This window comes from Podarcis pityusensis (genome assembly GCF_964106645.2).
Source record: "Podarcis pityusensis genome assembly, chromosome: 8".
In the NCBI taxonomy this organism is placed as follows: domain Eukaryota; kingdom Metazoa; phylum Chordata; class Lepidosauria; order Squamata; family Lacertidae; genus Podarcis; species Podarcis pityusensis.
This window is the reverse complement of record NC_138033.1, coordinates 27763198-27788104: the sequence shown is the minus strand read 5'-3', so window position 1 is coordinate 27788104 and position 24907 is coordinate 27763198. Positions and strand designations below refer to the sequence as shown.

The 24907-nt window shown below is 43.3% G+C and overlaps 2 protein-coding genes across 3 annotated transcripts in view; one reads left to right on the top strand and one right to left on the bottom strand.

Moving 5' to 3' along the window:
• Nucleotides 1–8271, bottom strand: part of GALE (UDP-galactose-4-epimerase) — a 16403-nt gene extending 8132 nt beyond the window's left edge. Inside the window, exons 1-2 of one of the 2 annotated variants that reach the window (XM_081015622.1) lie at nt 8155–8271; nt 320–446 (exon numbers count right to left, since the gene is read on the bottom strand). In XM_081015622.1, coding sequence (XP_080871748.1) covers nt 320–440 — 121 coding nt within the window. In that variant the 5' untranslated portion in view covers nt 441–446; nt 8155–8271. Of the gene's footprint in view, nt 1–319; nt 447–7559; nt 7581–8154 lie in introns of those variants that run through there. The other variant, XM_081015623.1, reaches the window with a different exon arrangement.
• Nucleotides 8272–15919: 7648 nt separating this feature from the next.
• LOC308483623 (uncharacterized protein) lies at nt 15920–23520 on the top strand. Its single transcript, XM_081017679.1, has 4 exons — nt 15920–15947; nt 20275–20307; nt 22989–23150; nt 23254–23520. Exons 1-4 carry the CDS (start codon nt 15935–15937, stop codon nt 23328–23330), a joined length of 285 nt encoding a protein of 94 aa, XP_080873805.1. The 5' UTR covers nt 15920–15934; the 3' UTR covers nt 23331–23520.
• The last annotated feature ends 1387 nt before the right edge of the window (nt 23521–24907 follow it).

Sequence of the window (24907 nt, the reverse complement as noted above, 5' to 3'; positions counted from 1 at the left end):
ACTACAACTCCCATCATCCCTAGCCATCTTTGCCAATGGCCAGGGGTAATAGGAGGTGCAGTCCCAACAGAATCAAAGGACCCACAGTTGAAGAAGGCTGGTCTGCATGAAATGGTAGCAGCTCTCCATGGTTTCAGGAGATGGGACTTCTCCATTCTTCTGGATAAGCATCAGGTGTGATCTAGCAGGCCTCTTTTGCCAGGGATTGAACGTGGGACCTTCTGCATCCAAAGCAGGTGCCCTACCACTGAGCTATGGCCCTTCTCTAAATCCCCGTCAAACTAGTTGCTGCCAGCCCTGGCCTTGGCTGCCTCCTTACCTCGGATGGCATTGTGGAAATTGTCAAGGACCACAGGGGTGTAGCCGGCCTCAGCCAGTTCCAGAACACAGTGGCTCCCGATGTAGCCGGCTCCGCCCGTCACAAGGATCTTTTCCGACATCGTCACCTGAAAGGGGACATGGAAGCTGCTTGAGAGAGGAGGGATGGGGGCCTTCATGGGAACCTCAGGGCTGCAGAAGCTTTCACGGAGGACCTAGGAAGGATGTAGGTGCCCCCAACTGATATCTGCCTGGATGGCACAAGAGACGAAAATCCAGCCTGAGTCAAGGCAGGTGTTGCATAGAATGAATGCACACAGCTTTCATATATCGTGATGGCACTGGGGAGATCATGACATTCTTTTCAGGCCCAGAAGTCAGCATCCTGAGTGTTTTGGCTCATATTTAATAAGGGAACATAGCAAGTTTCTATTCTTTAAGACTGCAACGGCAGGCTTGGAAATCAGACGGCGCCTGGTGATGTTTCAGAAGATGGGCTTCCAGTGGCGCTGAGGTACTCAGGACATTAAAACTGCGCTAAGACAGGCAGGGTTGTTGTGAAGAGAACCATGATGCCTTTTGGCGCCCTTTGCATGCTAAACAGAAATAGGGGAGTGTTACCTTCTCTGAAGATGTGACATTAACGTCACAGGATGAAACCCCCTCCAAGCCTGCCTCCTTCCTTCCCACATCTTCCCTCCACCTCAATACAATTTGGAGTAAATTGCAACATTTATTTCATCATCTATTTCCCACTCCTTTGGGGTCCTCTGTGTGGTAGATGTCATACAGAACCAACACTGTCCTTAGCCAGGGACCAAAGAAACTTGCAGTTCGTGCGAGTGGCGAAAATATAGTCATCTGGGAGAGGACAGGATCAACCACTGGGGGGGAGGGGGAGTTGGACTCTGACCAGGGCAATGAGTCACTTTGTTGAGATCCACCCTGTTTTGCCCAAGAACCAAAGAGTGGGTTGCCAACACCACAGGGCAGCTGCCCAAAAGCACACCTTTGGCCGTGTGAGCCTCTTCGCAGTCGACAGGCACATGGGTCAGCCCCACCTTTCTGCCCACTGAAAGAGGTTTCTGTCCTTCTGCTCCCTGGAGAGAAAGGCGGGGCTGGAGCAGGAAGGGGTGGACGGGTGTTTCATCCTCCCAAATGGACAATTTTTTTCCCAGAGAACAGACAAGCTTTTAGTCTTCTTGAGCTGGCAAGGTTCAGCGTCTTGCTTGGAATAGAAGCCCTCAGAGTAGCAGCTGAGAAGACTAAGCCAACTAGACAAACTGGGCTCACTCCAAAGGCCAACGGAAAGAATATCCAAACACACATACACAGAGAAAAGCATTCATGTTGGGGAAAAATCATCGCAGAGATGTGGCTGGGCTGTTAGGCTTGGACTAAGGTTCAAATTGAGCCTCAGGCATGCTCCTGAGCAGCCTTGGCCAGATTACCCCAGAGCCTCAGTAGTCTTCATCTGCAAAATGGGAATACATTGGGTCCCTGTCTATTTCTGGATCCAGCAAGAGCGCCCTGTCCTTAGCTTCAAAGCCCTTCTTGGCCTTGCCCCCTCCTCATCCCACGGCTCAAAGTATTCAATAAACCCTTGTCCATGATCTTCCCTCCTTCAGTTCCACCACCCTCAACGAACCAAACGTTTTCTCAAAAGATTTCATTCTTCCTCTGTCTGCTAGAAACTGCCTCCTACAATGCCAGCCTGATACCACCTCTCCCCCTTCAAAACCCACCCCCATCATTTTTGTGAAATATTTGGCACAACCCCACCCCAATATCCTACTGAAGCCACATGCAACTGAAAGGGATACATATTTTATCCCCATTTCCTCCCTTCCTCTGTTGCATCTGCTGCCCACTGAGTCAAATTACAGATTGGAAATGCCATGGGGGCAATGACTTATACATTGTAAAGTGCTGATACCACTATGGAAATGAACGATTAAAAACTAGACTAAAAACAAGGTGAGAACAAGGTCATGGAAGAGATGCAGAGCATGGCAATCTGAAACCAGAAACATGCCTAATGTCCAGGCCAGCCTCCCTTAACCTCGTTCTCTCCAGATGCTTTAGGCTAGGCTGATGGAACCCAGATCATCTGGAGGAGAGCACCTGGTTGAGAAAGGCTGGTTTAGACACCCAGCAGAGGAAATACGAAGGACCCAAGTGTACATCTGATGCCCATTAACATAACTCTTACAAAGGCATCCACCACAAAATCCCCACCACTTCCTAAAAGAGAAAAAGGAACAGGCGTGAGGAAATGGCTGGCAAATGACTATGGCGTGACTATGGCTGGCAAAAAGAACTGCAGTTCAGCGGTCGAGCACCTTTGCATGCCAACAATCCCAGGTTCAATCCCCAGCTTCTCCAAGTGGGACAGACCCCCATACAAAACCCTGCAGAGCCACTGCTAGTTGCAAGAAGGACCAGCTTCCCATGTTCATAAGCTCCTATGACAAACTCAGCATATGAGCTTCTTCCAGGGCCTCAGGCCCATTTTCACACCATAACAAAGCAGTTGTATGGACTTTGGCGCTCCTGCAAGCACATTTGATCCAATATAGTATTTGGATTATTATTTTTACTATTTTAAATCATGATTAGCCAAAACAGAAGCCCTGGTGATAGCCAGCAGCTATGATGCTTCCCCCCTGCCATTTCTCCTGGCTGAACAGACCATCTGCTTAGCCCCTTCTGGGACTGCCCTGGCGTAACCTCACTTGAGCCTCCGCCCAAAACCATGTTTTCAATCCGTTTCTGCTTTATAATCTGCAACCTTTGCTGCAGGGTGATTAACGTTTAAGCTTTGATTGCCAGGACAGGCAATGGATATACTGTGCTTCCGACAACCGTGCAGTTCCCAGCACCCTCCAAATTAGCCAACTTTTAAAAATATGTTGACAGGTTCTGCTCCTGCGCCTTTAACAACAGCCTGAAAAGCACAAATGTAACAGAGAAAGCTTTTCCCATTTCTGTGTATCTTTATGTCTGGAAAAGCTACACTTGCCGGTGGTGGTTGTTGTTTTTTCAGGAGCAGGGAGGTTAAAATGTTGCTGGCTCAATTCCTGCATTGCTGCTTTTGCAGGGAACAAGAGAATTAAGCTCCGTTCCAGTTCAATCTACTTTCTGGCCCCCATCGCAGGTATGTTGAAACACAGTCACACCCTGTGGGTGTGCAGAGTCAGTTACATGGCTGGGAGCCAACCTGCTTCAGAGAACAGGATATGGAGACACCAAAGTCACACAGTTCCTGGTCAGAGATAAAAGGGGGAGTGGCATGATGGACTGGAACTCACCTGGGGAGGCCAGATACCTGCAAGTGGAAATAAAGCCTTAGGAGGAACAGCTGAGGGAGTTGGGTAAGTTTAGCCTGGAGAAGAGAAGGCCGAGAAGTGATGATAGCCATCTTCAAATATCTGAAGGACTCTCCTTCAGTGGGGTTTTTTAAACAGAGGTTGACTACCCATCTTTCAGGGATTCTTTATCTGTAATTCCTGTATTGCAGGAGGCTGAACTTGGAGTCTCCTCCAACTCTACAATTCTATGATAATTAGACTCTCCTAAACAGTAATCATTAGAATAGTAGATGGATTCAGGCATGGACTTTTCATATTATTATTAATTAGATGTATTGGTCACCTTTTTTTACCAAGGTAACTCAAAGCAACTTATGGTATATAAGCAAAGAAACACATACAGTGGTACCTCGGGTTAAGTACTTAATTTGTTCCGGAGGTCCGTTCTTAACCTGAAACTGTTCTTAACCTGAAGCACCACTTTAGCTAATGGGGCCTCCTGCTGCTGCTGTGCCGCCGGAGCATGATTTCTGTTCTCATCCTGAAGCAAAGTTCTTAACCAGAAGCACTATTTCTGGGTTAGCGGAGTCTGTAACCTGAAGTGTATGTAACCTGAAGCGTATGTTACCTGAGGTACCACTGTACAGTAAAACCAGCATAAAAGAAAAACATTTGAAGCAAAATCAAAAGGGTGATTCTATCAAGGAGACCACAGATAATTAACAGCCAAATGTTTTTCTAAGCTATGTAATGATGGTGCCAGGCAAGCATCCCTGGAGAGAGCATTCCACAAGCTGGGAGCCACCACAGAAAAGACCCGGTCTTGTGTTGCCACCCTTGGACATCCTGAGGAAGGAACACACGATTAAGGGCTTCAGATGACACTCACTGGGTCCAGGTTGGTTCAGAGGAGACTTTAGAAGGTGGTAGGTATACAAGCTGTAGTGTAGCTACACCAGCAGTGCCACACCAAGACAATCTGGCTCTGCTGGCACACCTTGAGTACACACAGCCCTCTCTTCCACAATTTGAGCGCAACTCTAACAGCCCAATGAATGAGGACAAGTTAAGGTGACTCAGTTATGTGAGAAGAACCACAAGCTGTCAACAACTGTAGGAGAAGCAGGAAGAAAGCTGATTTGAGTCAGACCTTGTACAAACAACAGAAAGAGACACTGTGATGGGCAAGATGCAGAAATCCAGGTAGTAGATCAACTAGCAGGAACACAAAAGCATGTATAATACAGACAGGTCTTTATTGGCATGTCTGTGAATTTTGACAGGTACAAATTGCTTTAAATCAGATTGTGGAGACATGTCTAGAAAATTTCTTTATTCTTGTAATGACCAGAAAAATCTTCTGTCATATCATTAATGAACCTTGTACAGCTTCCGTTTATTAACTGGCAAGAGCCAACATTTATCCTAGGACTGTGGGTTACAAGCATGCTCACAGCTCACAGCATCTGCATCGCTGAAGGGGTGCCTTTTCCTTAATCTGAAATCTCCCCCTTCCAACCACTATTCGTTCTGAAACCTGTATGCTGGAGGGGGCAGGGGCAGGGGCAAAGATTTCGATAAAGGAAATAGCACCAGAGGGAAATTTCAACCACTTCCCTTATCTTCAAGGCAGCTATGCAGTGCTGGTAATTAGTTAACCAAAAAGACAAGCCATGGTTTGGCTTGACATGTTGTCTGAACCCAGGCTCATGGTTTAGCTCCCCTGGACTAACCATGAGCTGTAAACCATAGGTTCAAACCACCAGCTCTGTTTCAGATAACATGCTAAGTAAGGCAAACAGTAGCTTGTCCTGGCACATCTACAGATTGACTGGCAGGGAGCAAAGTGACCTCAATCTCTTCTCCCACAGCCCATGCATTTGTGCTAATCCATGGCTTGGCTCAGCATGATGTGCAAAGTCTTTGTTGGCCATAGTATCACACCAACATGATGCAAGAATATGAAGATGAAGGGATGGAGCTATGCAGGTCCAACTTGCTCATTTCTCAGTGGCACTCACTCACCCAGTTCTGTATGTGAAAGCTCAGTCTGGGATAAAGTTGAAAGTGCACCAAACCTTCCTGACAACGAAAGGGCAGGGGTGGGGAAACTGTTAAGACTCCAGCTCCCATCATCCTTCACCTTTGGCCATGCGGGCTGAGGCTAATGGGAGCTGGAGTCCAACAACATCTGTAGGGCCACAGGTTACAATGCCAAGAATGACTTCAATATGATATCTTTGATTTTTTATTTTATGGTTCAATTTCAAATACAAGGGGAAAGTGAGTATAACATGAAACATATCCTGTATAGAACTTACGTTCCAAAAACATCACACATACACTATGTAAAAGAATGAATATTTACTACCCCCTTCTCTCCCCATCTCCCCCCCACCATATACTGTATACAGCATTCAAATTTCACATTGAATAAAAACGATCTGTAAAAAAAAAGACTTTATGATCTGAAAACATATTTGTGATCCAAGAAATTCTTTAATAAAAACAATTTTTAAAAAAGAACTTGCATTCCAAACAAAGCACACAGGTGTAGCCTCAGGGGGATAGGAAATGTTTTGCCACACACCTTAATATCACCCCAAACAGCCATCAAACCACAATATACTCCCAGCACAAGTCACGTGCAGCAAGGGGCTTAATCCCAAGTACATCAATTTTAATGAAAGAAAATACATGAGAACCACATTGCTTCAACAACAACAGCATCCTCTAATCTAACAAACCCTTTAGTAATCTGTTACAATGTATTAATATGCCAAACTCAAGAGTAACAGCTTGTATAGACACAACTTTGAGGACATCGTCCACACTCCAGATATTTCCATGCTGGCTGCTACTAGAAGGAAATTTTTCCTTTACAGAAAAGTTCATCACTGCAGAGAAGCAAAATCTTCCCTCTATATGTGATGCTAGGCGATCTGAAACCTACAGACAGAGATTATGTAATGGGGAAAGTGCATCTCTGTGTAAAGAAAACATTGGGGTACACTGAACACACCTGGCTCCCTGCAACACACTGGTTTCTCCTACTACTTCCTATTCTAAAACATAGGAAGTTGCCTTCTGCAGAGTCAGACTATTGGTCTATTTAGTTTATTATTGTCTTTTACACTGACAGGCAACTACAGTGGTACCTCTGGTTACAGACACTTCAGGTTACAGATGCTTCAGGTTACAGACTCCGCTAACCCAGAAATTGTACCTCAGGTTAAGAACTTTGCTTCAGGATGAGAACAGAAATCGTGCGGCAGCAGCAGCAGGAGGCCCCATTAGCTAAAGTGGTACCTCAGGTAAAGAACAGTTTCAGGTTAAGAACAGACCTCCGGAAGGAATTAAGTTCTTAACCCGAGGTACCACTGTAACTGCCTTGCAGGGTTTCAAGCAGGTATGCTTCCCAGGTCTACCTGGAAATGCTGAGCATTGAACTTTGGACCTTTTGCATGCACAGCATGTGCCCCAGGCACTGAACCCTGCCCTTTGCCATAGCCAGCATTTAGCTGGTTATAACTTTAGAGGAAAAGCACAAATGTTATTATGGCATAAGCTTCCACTGAGTAATTTGTTCGTCTTTTATTAGGTGCGACGAAAGTCGGTTATAAATATAATGGATTGTCCACCGTTTGAAGTGATCCAGACCAGCATGCGGAAACAGCAAATAAACATGGCTTGCTTTGATTTTAACACACAGTTGTTTGCTTGCATACTACTAGAAGCAAGATGCCAGCTCTGCCTCCGGATATTTAATTTCTGGAGATTCAGGAGAAAGCAAGAATAGGAATGCAGACTAACCTCCCCACTCACCCTCCACTAGCTCTTGCAATGTAATTACCCATAAAAGCAAACAGGAAATGTAGGAATACGGAGAACTGCCTATACCGAGTCAAATCATTCGTGCATCTTGTGTACCTTGACTAACAGTGGCTCTCCAGGGTTTCAGGCACAGGCCAGCCCCCAGCCCTATCTGGAAATGCCAGGGATTGAACCTAACACCTTCTGGGTGCAAAGCAGATGCTCCACCACTGAGTTATTGCCCTTGAATAGGTTTAAGACAGGTATCGGGAAGTAAATGGAGACAGCTGTATTGTTTCACAGCAGGTGGACACATGATGGAAACGATCAGGTGAAGGCTTTCCTTTGCATGGAGGTACAGCAGGCCGGGAAAGGCTGCTCATTTGCTAATACTCCAGCCTGCTGTTAAAGGCACACGAGCAGAGCCATCAGGAAAAGGTGGCAACCTGATTGCACAAAGGCTACCCGGGCTGCTGACCTCCCTCGCTGAACACCAAGAGATCCTATTAACCCCCCCCTAAAAACTCCCCCACCCCGCTTTTAGGATGAGCAGCATCCCTCGAACAGCATCGCATGTATTAAATCAAAACCTCAGTCAGCAGCATCTTCCTCCCTATGAGGTTTCAAATTGCCAGGGCCCTCCATTTCATTCACAAATATATAAAAATGCACACACACTGCCCGGTACCGCCTCCCAAACTCCCACACTCACCAGCAGCTCTGAAAGCGCCTCCAATTCAACAGGGGCGCATTCTTCGGCGCGTCTCCTTTAAGAGCTCCTGGGTCCCCCTCCTCCCTTGTTCCCTCCTGGCCCCGCCCCGGCCCGTAGCGTGGCGACACGCAGCAGCTTCCCCATGGAAACGTGTCACTCTTTTCCCGCCCCGTCCCCGCCCCCCGCTACGGGAAGAGGCAAGAGCCAAAAACAACCAAGCCATCAGCCATTGGATATAGACAAGTCGGCGCTGTTCTTCTCCCAGCCAGGCACCGGCTAGGCAGAGACCTGCTCAACTCCAAGCTGCATTGTGACTGGCCTTGAGCACCTTCTCTGCTTGGCTTCGGAGGCAGCCTTCTCCAACAAGGGATCCCCAGATGCAGCTGGGCTACCCCATCATCCCTAACCAGCAGGGCCAGCGGTGAGGGATGCTGGGAGTTGTAGTCCAACATCTGGAGACCCAAGGCTGAGAAAGGATGCCCTAAGTGCACCTTGCCAACAAAGGTCCGTATAGTTAAAGCTATGGTTTTCCCAGTAGTGATGTATGGAAGTGAGAGCTGGACCATAAAGAAGGCTGATTGCCGAAGAATCGATACTTTTGAATTATGGTGCTGGAGGAGACTCTTGAGAGTTCCATGGACTGCAAGAAGATCAAATGTATCCATTCTTAAGGAAATCAGCCCTGAGTGCTCAGTGGAAGTACAGATTGTGAAGCTGAGGCTCCAATACTTTGGCCACCTCATGAGAAGAGAAGACTCCCTGGAAAAGACCCTGATGGAGGGCACAAGGAGAAGGGGACGACAGAGGACGAGATGGTTGGACAGTGTTCTCAAAGCTACCAGCACGAGTCTGACCAAACTGCGGGAGGCAGTGGAAGACAGGAGTGCCTGGCGTGCTCTGGTCCATGGGTTCACGAAGAGTCAGACACAACTAAACGACTAGACAACAACAACAAAGTGCATAGTTGCTGTTGTTTTTCCTCTCCTTTCAAGAAGAATATCGAGGTGCAGAATAATAAACATGTCTTCCGTAATACAGATATGTGTCATTTTAGAATCAATTATTGCAAAGGTTGATGAATGCAATACATAAAGTAACAATAGAACAAATAACTATTTACTCCCGCATGACTCCGCCCCGCCCAACAAAATTCTTTTTGCTGTTGTTCATGAAAATAAGTTTATATTCAAAAAGTGGGAGAGACACCGTTACCTCTTCGGAAAATCACATCACAAGCATTACCTGATTTAAAAATTAATTTCACTGGATGCGTTGTATCAGCGGCTGCTTCTTAGACCACACTGCTCCCTAGTGGCCGAATGTGCGAACTGAGATCTACCTTCTTGTACTTAATTCTCGAAGTACAGGGGTTGGGAACGCCTGGCCCCGGGGCCGAATGGGGCCCTCAGACTCTACCCCAAGCCATACTCCACACTGGTCCTACTCCAGGCCCTCCTCGACTGCTTGTGCCTGGTTGGAATCTCATTTCCTTGACCTGTGATAAGGGACACGACAAGGTTGCCCAATTTCTCCATTGCTTTTTATATCAGTCCTTGAGGTTTTGTTAAATATGATTAGAAAGGACCAAGAGGTTAAAGGTATACAAGTGGGAGCTAAACAGTACAAACTGAAAGCATTTGCTGATGACTTAGTATTGACTTTACAGGAGCCAGAATCTAATACTAAATGGGTATTGGAACTGATTCAAGAATTCGGACAGGTAGCAGGTTTTAAGTTGAACAAGATGAAAACTAAGGTTTTAGAGAAAAACCTAACTGTGAATGAGAAAGAGAAGTTTCAGGAGGAGACAGGACTAACATTGGTTAAGAAAGTGAAATATTTAGGGGTTAACATGACTGTCAAAAATGTGAATTTATTTAAGGATAATTATGAAAAATGTTGGATTGAAGTTAAAAAGGATTTAGAAATATGGACAAATTTGAAGTTATCACTGTTAGGCCAAATTGCTGTGATAAAAATGAATGTGTTGCCAAGGATGTTGTTTCTGTTTCAAACATTGCAAATTTTGGATAAGATGGATTGTTTCAAGAAGTAGCAGAAAGATATTTCCAGATTTGTTTGGCAGGGCAAGAAGCCTCGAATAAAATTTAAGATATTAACTGATGCCAAAGAAAGAGGTGGATTTGCCCTGCCAGATCTTAAACTTTACTATGAATCAGCTGCTTTTTGCTGGCTGAGAGAATGGCTGCTTCTTGAAAATACTGACGTGTTGGATCTAGAAGGTTTCAATAATGCATTTGGCTGGCATGCATATTTGTGGTACGATAAGGTAAAAGCACATAAAGCGTTTAAAAACCATATTGTTAGAAAAGCATTGTTTAATGTTTGGATAAGATATAAGGATTTGTTAGAAAAGAAAACCCCAAGATGGTTGTCACCAATGGAAGCGAAGGCACAGAAAAAAACTCAATATGGAGGCCAAATGGCTGAAATATTGGGAAATTCTGGAGCAAGATGGAGACAGAATAAAATTGTAGAGTTTTGAAAAATTGAAAAACAAAGTGCGAGATTGGCTCCATTATTACCAAATAATGGAGGCATACAATTTGGACAAAAAAGTTGGTTTCCAGGTGGAAAAATCAAAATTGGAAACAGAATTGTTAGATCCAAAAATCAAGAATTGGTCAAGAATGTATAACTTGCTGTTGAAATGGAACACTCAGGATGAAATGGTGAAATCAGCTATGATTAAATGGGCACAAGATGTTGGACATAATATAATGATGGCTGACTGGGAACAGTTATGGACCACAGGTATGAAATTTACGGCATGTAATGCCCTAAGAGAAAATTTAATGAAAATGATTTATAGGTGGTACATGACACCAGTCAAGCTTGCAAAAATTTACAGTCTGCCTGACAATAAATGTTGGAAATGTAATGAGACTGAAGGTACATTCTTTCACCTTTGGTGGACATGCCCAAGGATTAAGACATTCTGGGAGATGATTTATAATGAAATGAAAAAGGTATTTAAATATACCTTCCTGAAGAAACCAGAGGCCTTTCTCCTGGGCATGGTCGGCCAATTGGTGCCAAAGAAGGATAGAACTTTTTTTATGTATGCAACAACAGCAGCAAGAATACTCATCGCGAAGTATTGGAAGATACAAGATTTACCCACCTGGGAAGAATGGCAGATGAAGTTGATGCACTATATGGAACTGGCGGAAATGACTGGCAGAATCCGAGACCAGGGAGAAGAGTTGGTGGAAGAAGACTGGAAACAGTTTAAAGACTATTTACAGAAATACTGTAAAATTAATGAATGTTAGAAAAATGTTGGAATGAAGTTATATGGCTTTAGTAGAAATGTTATAAGGAATTAAGTATAAATAGATTAATAGAGTATTAAAGGAAAAAATAAGGTTAGAATGTGTTAAGATAATTATAGGATAGAAAACAGAGGAAGATGGAAAGGAATTGCTGAAATAATTAACAGAAGTGGAATACAAAAAGGGAGGTGTAAGGAGGTCGTGGAAATAAGTGAATGAAAGATAAGATATTGAAACTGTTTGATGTGTTTTAAACTGTTTTGGCTTTGTTTTGTTAGTTTAATGTGTTAGTGTTATATAGTGTTTTTGTATTGTATTGTATTGTTTTTGTAGTGTTTAAATTGTTGGAAAAGTAATAAATATTATTTTATTTTTTTTAAAAACCAATGGCCCGTATAGTTAAAGCTATGGTTTTCCCAGTAGTGATGTATGGAAGTGAAAGCTGGACCATAAAGAAGGCTGATCACCGAAGAACTGATGCTTTTGAATTATGGTGCTGGAGGAGACTCTTGAGAGTCCCATGGACTGCAAGAAGATCAAACGTATCCATTCTGAAGGAAATCAGCCCTGAGTGCTCACTGGAAGGACAGATTGTGAAGCTGAGGCTCCAATACTTTGGCCACCTCATGAGATGAGAAGACTCCCTGGAAAAGACCCTGATGTTGGGAAAGATGGAGGGCACAAGGAGAAGGGGACGACAGAGGACGAGACGGTTGGACAATGTTCTCAAAGCTACCAGCATGAGTTTGACCAAACTGCGGGAGACAGTGGAAGACAGGAGTGCCTGGCGTGCTCTGGTCCATGGGGTTCATGAAGAGTCGGACACAACTAAACGACTAAACAACAACAACGGCTCGAACCCACAACATTGAGATTAAGAGTCTCGTGTTCTAGAGACTGTCATCCAATCTTGCTCAAATATCTGTGTATCACTTTCGTTTCCCTCCTTCTCCTCAGAGGGCTGGGAAATAGAAACCTAAAGGTTTGTGGAATGGTCCCTGGACGTTACTTAATAACTGGAGCAGGGCTGCAGCATGGAACTAGAGTCCAGATTCTGTTTACATTGGTGGAGCATGCTGTCTGTCACTAGCCTCTCCCCACTACAGAGAAGGATATAAACAAGAGGTGGCAGTGGCTGCAGATACGCAAGAAGCGGAGTGGATGAGTAGGAACTTCTCGGAGGATTACCCAAAGGGTAAGCAAGGGAAGTTGGTGACTCCATCAGTTCCTTCCCCAGCAGCTGAATATTGAGATGTTTCTATTTCGTAGAAATATTTCTTAATACGCAAGACCAAGTATCACTTCTCAGAATGTATACTTTCCAAGAATTGAGTAGCTTTTAAGCTTACAGTGGTGCCTCGCAAGACGAAATTAATCCGTTCCGCGAGTATCTTCGTCTAGCGGTTTTTTCGTCTTGCGAAGCAACCCTATTAGCGGATTAGCGCTATTAGCGGTTTAGCGGCTATTAAAGGCTTAGCGGCTTAGCTGCTAAAAGGCTATTAAAGGCTTAGCAGCTTAGAAAAAGGGGAGGGGGAGCGAAAAAAAAATCTCAAGACTCGCAAGACATTTTCGTCTTGCGAAGCAAGCCCATAGGGAAATTCGTCCTGCGAAGCGCATTGAAAACGGAAAACCCTTTCGTCTAGCGGGTTTTCCGTCTTGCGAGGCGTTCGTCTTGCGGGGCACCACTGTATTTGGTGGGGAGGTAAAGATACGTGGTGTTTTTGGCAAAGTATCATAAAAGGAATCAAGGAAAAAGCAGGGTGTGAGCTTCCCTTGCCCCCTTGGTTTTGCTGTTAGACAATATTAAGGATGTTTTTAAAATGAAAGCTCTAACTGTTAAAGTATTGTTAATAGGTTGTTTTCAACACAAATACCAAATGCCTTTTTAAAAGCAACAATACCTTCGTTTAAGAAAAGAAAATCTGGTGAGAGGTAACTTTATACAATTGCTCATATCGTTAGCAATTTGTTAGCTTAATGCAACATATATAGGATACAGTAGATTGAAACAAGCCGACTCCTCTTATAATTGGCAGCCGCTTGTTAAATTTCTGGATTAAAGTCATATGGAAATGTTAGGTAGGAAATTCTAAAAATTAACTCTTTGGCTGTGAGGACGTTCTTTACTTCACCTGAGTATAACCTGGTGGCTTTTGGTTGTTTTCCTGGTACTATTAATTTTTAATCATATAAGTTTGCACATATTAAATTTACATTTGGTTATATTAAAAGCACAGTACAGTATTCAGGGGTGAAACTATGCTTTATTTCACTGAGGTCAAAGACACAGTTTGGCACACACACCCACAAACACGCCATAGGCATTTGCATACACAAACACATCTCAACACATTTGTTCGTAACAAGTAGACAAAATATTATTTGAATACAAAGTTTTGCTTTAAAAAAAAATCCCCCCCAGCATAATTTACACAACAGAATATCCAAAATAACTTTTATCAACAAGTAATAAAAATTATGCATTTTTTTTACAGTTTTAGGGGATATAATTTATATCTATTTAGAGCATTATAATGTTTTTGCTGCAGGTTAGCTGTGAGATAAAGAAATTGTTCTTATATATTAAAGGCCAGAGCCAAACTGACTGAGGATGGGGGTGGGTGGGGAATAAGGGTGCAAAGAACAATATACATGCATGGAAACGTGAATCAGGATTGCTCTCTTACGAACAGGAAGGCTGGGCACGCAAGCTAATCCCTGAAGCCCCGGAGGCTGGGAGCCTCAATGACGCCCCTCGGGATAGGGATTATTATGACCGGAAAGTAATTGAAATCAGTAGGATTTTGGAACACAAAAATCAAGAAAATCATCAAATCATCAATTCCAGCACCTGGGGGCCACCTTATCTAAATTATATAATTTGGTATCCTAATGATTGATATTATTAATTGTGTTATAAATTGGTATTGTTATAATTAGGGTATTATTGGATTATGATTGAAAATTAATAAAAAATATTATAAAAATAAAATAAAAATGACACCCCTCTGGAGGCTTCACCCGCAGCAAAAAACGTGGCTACCCTCCCCACCCTCACCCCCAACTAACTTTTTATCCAACTAACTTTTTCCACCAGTGCCCTTCTTACTGGCTCTTCTATGCCTTTTAGCAGCAGCCTGGCCTGCAGAAATGTCTCTGAATATTTTCCTGCCAGGCGGATGACAGAGTGAGGAACCCTCTTCCCAGCACTTTGTTTATCTGCATGCCAAACTACAAACTGACAAACTACAATTCCCAGGATTCCTCGAGGGGACACCATTTTCTGAGTTCCCTGGGAAGAGGGATTGATTGCTAAACCACTTTATCAGATACACAGAATTATCCTAAATTGGCCAAGTGATGTACACACAAATGCTTGGGAGGCAGAGGGTATGGAGAGGTCAAGAGGGAAACAAAATGCGAAAAAACCCCAGGCAGTTGGTAATTGTGTAAAGGGAAATAATAATAATACCCCGCCCTTCTGGGTATAAATACCCAGCCACTCTGGGCTGCTTTAAAAACAATAAAATGTCACACAGTAAAAACTTCCCGAAACAGAGACCAGCAGAGGATGATAATTGTCACTGTAACTATTTAGGGAGTGGTTGTTAAACCACTTTGATACTTGTTGCTCTCAAACAGGAACAGGAACAACTCTCAGCACCTTCAACAAACTATAGTTCCCAGTATTTTTTGAGGGAAGCCATGAGGACCATTTAAAGTGGTATAATAACGTCAACCAGCACATGGGCGTAGCCAGGATCTTTGTGGGGGGGCCAGGATTTTGTTGGGGGGGGTCAGGACTTTTCTTGGGGGGGCAGAACCGACGTGATTGGTCAGTTAGTTAAGAATTTACAGTATATTGTTTTACTTGATCGGAGGGGAGCTGCTCCCCCCGCTACACCCATGAACCAGAGTCCTCTTTTAACTCATGGAAGCTTATGCAGGATATAATTTGCTAGTCTTTATGTTACCATGAGACTCTTGGTTGCTTTTGCTGTGAAACAGAATTAACACAGCAGTTTCCCACCTTGGGAATTGTTTTAAGCAAATCAGTTTAACAGTGCAGTGGCATAATGTGCGAGTGGGTTCTGGACGCTGTGGGAGTCTGAGTGGTTGTTGGTTAAGAACATAAGATCTTGCTGGATCAAGCCAATGGTCCATCTAGTCTAGAATCCTGTTTTCACAATGGCCATTCAGATGCATCTGGAAAACCCGCAATCGCAACTCCAGTGGTTTCCAGCAACTGGTATTCAGAAGCACTGCAGTCTCTGAACTGGAGGCAGAGCACAGCCATTATGGCTTGTAGCCACTGATAGCCATGTCCTCCATGAATTTGTCCAGTCCACTTTTAAAGCCACCCAAAATTGGTGGTCGTCACTGCCTCCTGTGGGATTGAGTTCCAGAGTTTATCACACAATTGTACACTGCATTATCCTAACAAGAGTTTCTGGCATCTCTATATAGGTCTTTAGGAAGCCAGCATGGTTGAGCCAGGTAAGAGAGCCTGTTTACTTTCTTGGGGATTGGGTAACAGTAACCGTATAGTCCAAAGGAGTTGTCTCAAACTCTCAGTCAGTGACACAAACTCTCCACACCTCCACCCCCACTCAGCGCAGATTAAAATTGGAAGCATGCTTCACTGTTAGGATCTGTTGACACTATGGCATTAATGTGTACACAGGTAAGGGGAAAAGGTAAAGGACCCCTGGACCTTTACCAGTCAAAGGTGACTATGGGGTTGCAGCGCTCATCTCACTTTCAGGCCAAGGTAGCTGACATTTCTCCACAGACAGCATTCTGGATCATGTGGCCAGCATGACTAAACCACTTCTGGTGCAAACACTGTGACGGAAGCAAGAGTGCACGGAAACGCAATTTACCTTCCCGCCGCAGTGGTATCTATTTATCTTTTTTTTATATATAAGATATTTATTGAGATTTTCAAAATGTTACAAAATAAAAATAAAAGAAGAAGAAAATACAAAATAAAAATGGTTAAAAACAACTCAATCTTTCCATTACTTATTTTTCATTAACTTATTTCCCGGACCTCCTCACGCCTCCCTTTTTTGTATTCCAGTTCGGTTTGTTGGCTCAGCAAATCCTTACCCTCTTTGTTTATCCTAGTCTTTAATCTTAAAATATTGTAACGTTAAATTTTTACCTATTCATAATCCATTTTTCATATTCCCTTATAGTATTACAGCTGAAAACCACTTAATTTCTATCCAACATCATTCTAACATTCATTGATTTTGCAATATTTCTGTAGATAGTCTTTGAATTTCTTCTAATCTTCTTCCACCAACTCTTCTCCCTGGTCTCGGATTCTGCCAGTCATTTCCGCCAGTTCCATATAGTCCATCACCTTCATCTGCCATTCTTCCAGAGTGGGTAGATCTTGTGTCTTCCAATACTTTGCAATGAGTATCCTTGCTGCTGTTGTGGCATACATAAAAAAAGTTCTATCCTTCTTTGGCACCAATTGGCCGACTATGCCTAGGAGAAAGGCCTCTGGTTTCTTCAAGAAGGTATATTTAAATGCCTTTTTCAATTCGTTATAAATCATCTCCCAGAAAGCCTTAATCTTTGGGCACGTCCACCAAAGGTGAAAGAATGTACCTTCAGTTTCTTTACATTTCCAGCATTTATTATCGGGCAAATGATAGATTTTTGCGAGCTTGACTGGAGTCATGTACCACCTGTATATCATTTTCATAATATTCTCTCTTAAGGCATTGCATGCCGTAAACTTCATACCTGTGGTCCATAACTGTTCCCAGTCAGCCATCATTATGTTATGTCCAACATCTTGTGCCCATTTAATCATAGCAGATTTCACCGTTTCATCCTGAGTATTCCATTTCAACAGCAAGTTATACATCTTTGACAAAATCTTAGTTTTGGGTTCTAACAGTTCTGTTTCTAATTTTGATTTTTCCACCTGGAAACCAATTTTCTTGTCCAAATTGTATGCCTCCATTATCTGATAATAATGAAGCCAGTCTCGCACTTTGTTTTTTAATTTTTCAAAACTCTGCAATTTCAGTCTATCTCCATCTTTTCCAAAATTTCCCAATATTTCGGCCATTTGACCTCCATATTGAGCTTTTTCAGAGCTTTCGCTTCCATCGGTGACAGCCACCTTGGGGTTTTATTTTCCAATAAGTCCTTGTATCTTATCCAAACATTAAACAATGCTTTCCTGACAATATGGTTTTTAAATGCTTTATGTGCTTTGACCTTATCATACCACAGATATGCATGCCATCCAAATACATTGTTAAAACCTTCTAGATCCAAAATGTCAGTGTTTTCAAGAAGCAGCCATTCTTTCAACCAGCAAAAGGCTGCTGATTCATAGTAAAGTTTAAAGTCTGGCAGGGCAAATCCACCCCTTTCCTTTACATCAGTTAATATCTTAAATTTTATTCTGGGCTTCTTGCCCTGCCAGACAAATCTAGAAATGTCTCTCTGCCACTTCTTGAAGCAATCCATTTTGTCCACAATTTGCAATGTTTGAAACAAAAACAACATTCTAGGCAATACATTCATTTTTATCGCAGCAATACAACCCAGCAGTGAAAGCTTCAAATTTGACCAAATTTCTAAATCTTTTTTCACTCCAGCCCAGCATTTTTCATAGTTGTCTTTAAATAGATTCCCATTCTTTGCTGTCATGTTAATCCCCAGGTATTTCACTTTCTTAACCACTGTTAAACCTGTCTCATTCTGAAACCTCTCTCTCTCAATCGGTGTTAAGTTTTTCTCTAAAACCTTGGTTTTTAACTTATTCAGTTTAAATCCTGCAACCTGACCAAATTCTTGAATCAGTTCTAAAACCCTTTTGGTACTAGATTCTGGCTCCTGTAACGTCAATACTAAGTCATCTGCAAATGCTCTCAATTTGTACTGTTTGGCTCCGACTTGTATACCTTTAACCAACTGGTCCCTTCTAATCATATTCAGCAAAACCTCCAGGACCGATATAAAAAGCAATGGGGAAATTGGGCAACCTTGTCGTGTCCCTTTTTCTATCTTAAATTCTTCCGTCACCACATTATTTACAATTAGTTTAGCCTTTTGTTCTGAATAAATTGCACTTATACCGTTTTCAAAGCCTTGGCCTACCCCCATCCCCGTAGGTTCTTCTTCATACTTGCACTGGCATGCTTTCAAACTGCTAGATTGGCAGAAGCTGGGACAGAGCAATGGGAGCTCACCCCATCGCGGGGATTTGAACCGCCGGCAAGCCCAAGAGTCTCAGTGGTTTAGAACACAGCGCCACCTCCATCCCAGTACACAGACACTGTTTCTGTGAATGTATTTGTGTGCCTTCATCCGCATAGGAGTGCTTTTAATTTTATGTTTCCAAAATCTATCTTAATGTTCATGCACACTAGTAGGCAGTACTTGGTTAAATGTGTGTGTTGCCCCATGCTTCAATTAGAACTTCTCCGTTCCTGAAACTGGACGTCTCTTGTGGGTATGAATGCAAGTACAGTGGTACCTCGGGTTAAGTACTTAATTCGTTCCAGAGGTCCGTTCTTAACCTGAAACTGTTCTTAACCTGAAGCACCACTTTAGCTAACGGGGCCTCCTGCTGCTGCCGTGCCGCCAGAGCACAATTTCTGTTCCCATCCTGAAGCAAAGTTCTTAACCTGAGGTACTATTTCTGGGTTAGCGAAGTCTGAAGCGTATGTAACCCGAGGTACCACTGTATTTCAAAATCTTGTACAACTGTATACATAGTGACCAAGACTAGATGAAAGAATTGAACAAATCTGAAATACTTTTCTTCTAGTTCTGCATGGGCAGTTGCATGCTCTTGTAACATCTTAGATTAATGTAACAGACCACATCTTGGGCAGCTTTTGAAGACAGCACGGAAACAGAAGCTGGTTAAGAAATGCAACTGTGCCATTATGTTGGAAAATGCCAGTTTGAAATATATCTTGCCCAGTATTAAAAGATTTGCACTGAATAGCAGTTCATTTCTGGGCACAGTGCCAATTGATAGCTTCCACTTCCCTCTGCCACAGGTAGGGATGGGGGAGAAACTCATTTCCTTTCAAATTGGAGGTGAACCTCCCTAACTTGCACTTTCAGAAGCAGTACAAGAACCAAAACAACAACCCTTTGAGATGTGCACTTCTCTGAATTTTGCAGTGCAGTTCTTCAGCCAAGCAATGTGTACAAAAAGGCACACACTGTCCTTAAAAATGTGTAGATTAGTAAAAATAACATTTTTTAAAATGTATTGTTTTAGAGAAATTGCTTTGCAAAAAAAAATGTGTGCACTAAGGAATATTGCATAAAAATGTATATATTAGGAGAAATCAGCATTGAAATGTTGGTAAATTTTCATGAGAATTTGTTTGTATTTGCTTTTAAATCAAGGTGATATGGAAATGTGAACTGAACCTGAGATTGAGAAACGAGGAACAGAAAGGAACTGAAACTGACAAATATGCCCATCACAGTTGTAGCTCACCTGATGCTTTTTTGCATTTTACAGTCATACCTCTGGTTGCGAACATGATCCATGCGGGAGGCACCTTCACAACCTGCAGTGTTCGTAGTCTGAAGTGCCGCGTCTGCGCACGATGCAATCCGGCGTTTCTGCGCACGCGTGTGGCATCATTTTGTGCTTCTGCACATGAGTGAGCGCCGAAACCTGGAAGTAACCCGTTCTGGTACTTCCGGGTTCTGTGCGGTCTGCAACCCGAAAACGCGCAACCCGCAGAGTTCGTAACCCTAGGTATGACTGTATATGTACTTGAGATCCATTGTATCTTATTAAAACAAGTCTCTCTTTTAGTAATTGGAGCTTTGGGAGGTGCAGCCGGCTTGGGTAAGTAATCTGGATTTCCAGTTGGGCAAATTTTGGTGATTATTTTGCTTGCAGCAGCATGAATGAAGCTTGCAAGTCATTGGAAATGGTGGAGTTCACAATGAAAGTCTGGCTTGATGAGATCTGTGAAATGGCTTTGACAGAACACCTGGCATATCAAAACAGAATAACTGAAGGGATAGCCAACAGCATTAAATTTAACAAAATTTGGATGCCCTTTCTGCATTAAGCACATATCATCATCATCAACAATCTTTATTACGGTCCAGAGACCCAACAAAACATTACAAATAAATACACAGTTCGTACAGCCTACCTCCAGGTTAATCAAGCATTTTGTTTAGAATATAGGGCTCATTTGTTCTTGCAACCACCGATAAAAACTTTGCCACTGCCAACGTTCTAGCTTTTGTCCGGTCTTCCAGTAGTAACCTGACATAGTGAGCCTCTGATTTTCCCAGGAAAGGCACCAGCAAGGGTAGTATCAGTTCAGCCCTGGCCTGCTCATACTTCGCACAATGCAAGAAAATATGATTTATGGAATCGATGTCTTGAGCACACGAGCAAAGTCTGTCCTGGTAGGGAACTCCTCTCAACCAACCATCCAGCACTGCAGAGGGGAAGACATTTAGTCTGGCTTTGGTGAAAAGCCTTCGATAGTTAGGTACTGTCAGGTTTTTGATGTAAGATGTTAACTCAAAGACATACCCATATTGAACTCCTGCTGCCAGCGGACTACATACTGCGTGTGATCGAGATCGCAAGTCACTGTGTGCATTGTCCCATAATCTTTGCTTTAAAACCTTTTGGGCGCCTTCATAACCCAGGTAATACAGTTGGGGGGGGAGACAGACCAATAGAGGTGGCTTTTTTAGCCATGGTTTTCTGCCATTTGCTGACAAATTCCTCATTGGTCAAATGTTGGTACAGACCCTTCCCTAGATTAAACACTGAAATCCTGAGCCAATGTTTTAGGGCAGCCCACCACGCTCTAGCTGAAATTGGGCATTCACCAGCTTCCAACAGAAGTACGGAGTTGGGGACGCAGTTAGGTACCTGCAGCAGAGATCGTATAAATTTTGCCTGAAAGCCATCTAGCTTTGGCAGGTCCCCATTATGCCAGACATTTGCTGCATACAGGAGTTGGGAAACGGGCTTTGCGTTGAAAACCCTTAAGGCTGCTGGAACATATTTGCCGCCCTTTGTGAAGAAGAATCTATGTATGGCTAGCTTTGTAATCTCCGCCTTTTGAAGGGAGGTTTGCCAATGGTGCTTCCAAGATCCTGTATGATGGAATGCGAGCACTAGGTAACTGAAGTATTTTACCTGTTCAAGGTTATGGCCATCCAGCACCCATTTAGACTGGGAGAATCTTCTTTCGAAGACTAAAATTTTAGATTTTTCATAATTAATGGAAAAACCATTTCCAGAACAGTAACCAGAAAATTTCCTCAACAGATAATTCAAACCCTGTCTGGAATGCGAGATGATGGCTGCATCATCAGCATACAACAACAAAGGGGTCCTTCTCATTCCTATTTTTGGAATGTGTCCATCTGGGTCCATTAAGTTCTCTTCTAGGTCATTTAAGACAAAACAATGTGGGGGCCAAAATACAACCCTGTCTCACCCCCCCTAGTCATCTAGATGCTGTTCGATAGCTGTCCCTGTCGACCGCATCGGACCTGCAGTTTGGTTCCATTGTACAGGGCTTTTATAAGAAGCCCTATATATCTACATATCATAGTAGTCCCACGCTGTGCACCCTATGGAGCCTTGTGTCTAGAGGGAGGTCAACACAAGGTAGAGGCTGTCGCCTGGGCAAGATTTCTTCTATCCTGGTTAAACATCTGCCTTACATCAGATAAAGATCCTCTCCTCAGCGATGTTTTGTTAGATCCCTTTCTTTCCCCAGGGCTACAACAGTTTAACAAGAAGGTACCGCAACTCAGGCTGTCAGTGGAACTTTTGCGATCGATTTAATATAGCCATCTGCCAAGGCTATATTAAAAACTAGGTTGTGGGATATTGAACGCCAAGAACTAGCAGCAGCAGCAGAGGAAACATGTTTCCCTCTTTATTTTCAACTTTCTTGGGCACATGAAACTAACCACAATTACCTTGAATTTCTGCTTAACCCTCAAGAAAAAGGGCATTTTCGCTGGCCAGGTTTAATTCAAATCCATCAAACCTCAGGCAGGGGAAGGTTCTGAGGCAGGGTGGAAGGAGAAAGAACTTGCCCATGTGAAGACCACCTGGTGGAAACCCTTCCACACATGGTTCTTCATTATAAACTATATGCTGATCTCCTTCAGCAATTTCTAGAGCAACTCTCTATCCCCAAATGGAAACCAGAGTTGGAGGTCATACATTTTATTTTACTGGGGAATGATCAGGAGCTCACCAAGTTAGTGGCTAAATATAGCTATTTGGTTTTTTGTCATTGAAATACACTGCAGACGTCTGATCTCCCTGGAGACCTAGAGATGTGATGATAGTCTGCTCTGCCTCCTTTCTTTTAGCAAATGTTTTGTGCCACTGGGGAAGTGGTAATTCTGTATTGATTTGTTTTGGATGTTTGTATGTGATGTCAATAAAAGGTTTGATGATGATGATGATTTATCATAGTCAGTTCCCCTACTTCTATCATGTAACATATACCTTATTCTGTGTTCTTGCAGCAGTGGCCACAATTGGTGCCCCAGTAGCACTGGGAGCAGCAGGCTTCACTGGAGCTGGAATTGCAGCTGGCTCTCTGGCTGCAAAAATGATGTCGGCAGCGGCCATCGCCAATGGTGGAGGAGTAGCAGCTGGGAGCGCTGTTGCCGCGCTTCAGTCAGTCGGTATGTCTGCTGCTCTCAGGACAAGAACCCCATGATTGGCAGAGCCAGTCTCCGCACCTTGAGAACTTCATTACAATAATTGTGTGCCTTAATCCTCTTCTAGGTGCTGCTGGGCTGTCCACTGCTACCACAGCTGCAGTGACAGCTGGTGGAGCACTGCTGGCTGCCATCTTCCCTTAAGAAGAAGACACACATACGCAGAGGCCATATCTACTTGGAAAAGCAGTACTTGGAAGATTATGCTTTGCCGTCAACGACATAACTCACTTGATTTACCTTCAGTAAAATGTGATTTTAATCAATGCTACGTTATTCCTACTGGCCAAGATATGCAACAACAAATAAAGCTTTGAGAGTTAAACAACAAGAAGTGTGTTAGCAAGAAAGCTGATTGGTGGCATCGCACAACGCACATGTAAAATACTTGCTGTCCCATGAGGAAAAGATCCATGTTTTCCTTAGCAGGCTTTTGACTTCAGTGTTTTGTGCTGCACTGGGGGAAACTCCATTTCCCCTCTTTCCACAGTTATGAGCTTCTTAGTTGAGAATCCCATTCTGACTGGAGTCCAGACATGTACTGAGGCCCCCAGTAATGGAGCTCGGATTCACCTAGTGCAATTAACTGGCAGCAGATTCAGAACCAATAGAGGAAAACACTCCTTTGCAAAGTTGTGATAGTCAATAGCTTTGAGGGGACATTAAAAAGTAATAATTGAGGATCAGACCAATTGATGGATGGCAGATATGGGACAGCTGCATATTCCTGCATTGCAGGGGTTGGACTAGATGATCCTCAGGGTCCCTTCCAACTCTATGCTTCTATGACCCCCAAGGGCTGTTGATAACTATTAATCACAATAGTTATTTGGAACATTGGGCAGAATATAGTGGGAACAAGCATGGGACAGGCCTGCCTGTTAAGCGTCACAAAACTTATATTGACAGCATTCAAGGGTGGTCCTTCAGCACACACCACAAACTACAGTGGTACCTCAGGTTAAGAACTTAATTCGTTCTGGAGGTCCGTTCTCAACCTGAAAATGTTTTTAACCTGAAGCACCACTTTAGCTAATGGGGCCTCCCGCTGCCGCTGCGCCACCACTGGACAATTTCTGTTCTCATCCTGAAGCAAAGTTTATAACCTGAGGTACTATTTCTGGGTTAGCGGAGTCTGTAACCTGAAGCATATGTAACCTGAAGTGTAAGTAACCCGAGGTACCACTGTATTTGGAGAACTTTTGAACTTGGGTATGTGCTACTTAAAAGCAACAGTGTTAAATGGAAACACCAGACAGAATTGGAACACCACTGGGACTGACAAACAGGAGAGCTAGGGTTCTTCCAGATGGTCAGTATTTTATGTGTGATTCCAGCACAAAGTGGAACGTAAGGTCTATGTGTTTAAGTGGATTAAACAACACTTCCCCTCGTGCAGGGATGTCAAACTGGGCTCTTTTTCCTTTGCGGGGGCAAAAGAGCATCCGGTCCCGCCCCCTTGCCCCGTCCTCCATTTGTGCATAATCGCTAGTACGGAAGACAGTTTTCACCATGTTCCTGAGCGTTCTTTTGGTAAGCGACTTTTACCTTTCCCCCCTAAAGTCAACAAGTTTGGCTTTCCTCCCTAAAAAAAAGCTCAACAACTTTAACCTGAACCCCTCTAAAAGGGGTAGATCACTGTCAGTTTTTTCTTCTGTAAGTAGATCGCAGTTTCTTGGGAGTTTGACATCCCTGCCCTAGTGCAACGGATCCACTTTTTT

Excerpts from the sequence above, each read along its gene's own strand:
- LOC308483623 (XM_081017679.1), top strand. Across the intron at positions 20,308-22,988 it reads GGGAGGTGCAGCCGGCTTGG|CAGTGGCCACAATTGGTGCC; the intron begins GTAAGTAATCTG and ends GTGTTCTTGCAG. Across the intron at positions 23,151-23,253 it reads TGCCGCGCTTCAGTCAGTCG|GTGCTGCTGGGCTGTCCACT; the intron begins GTATGTCTGCTG and ends ATCCTCTTCTAG.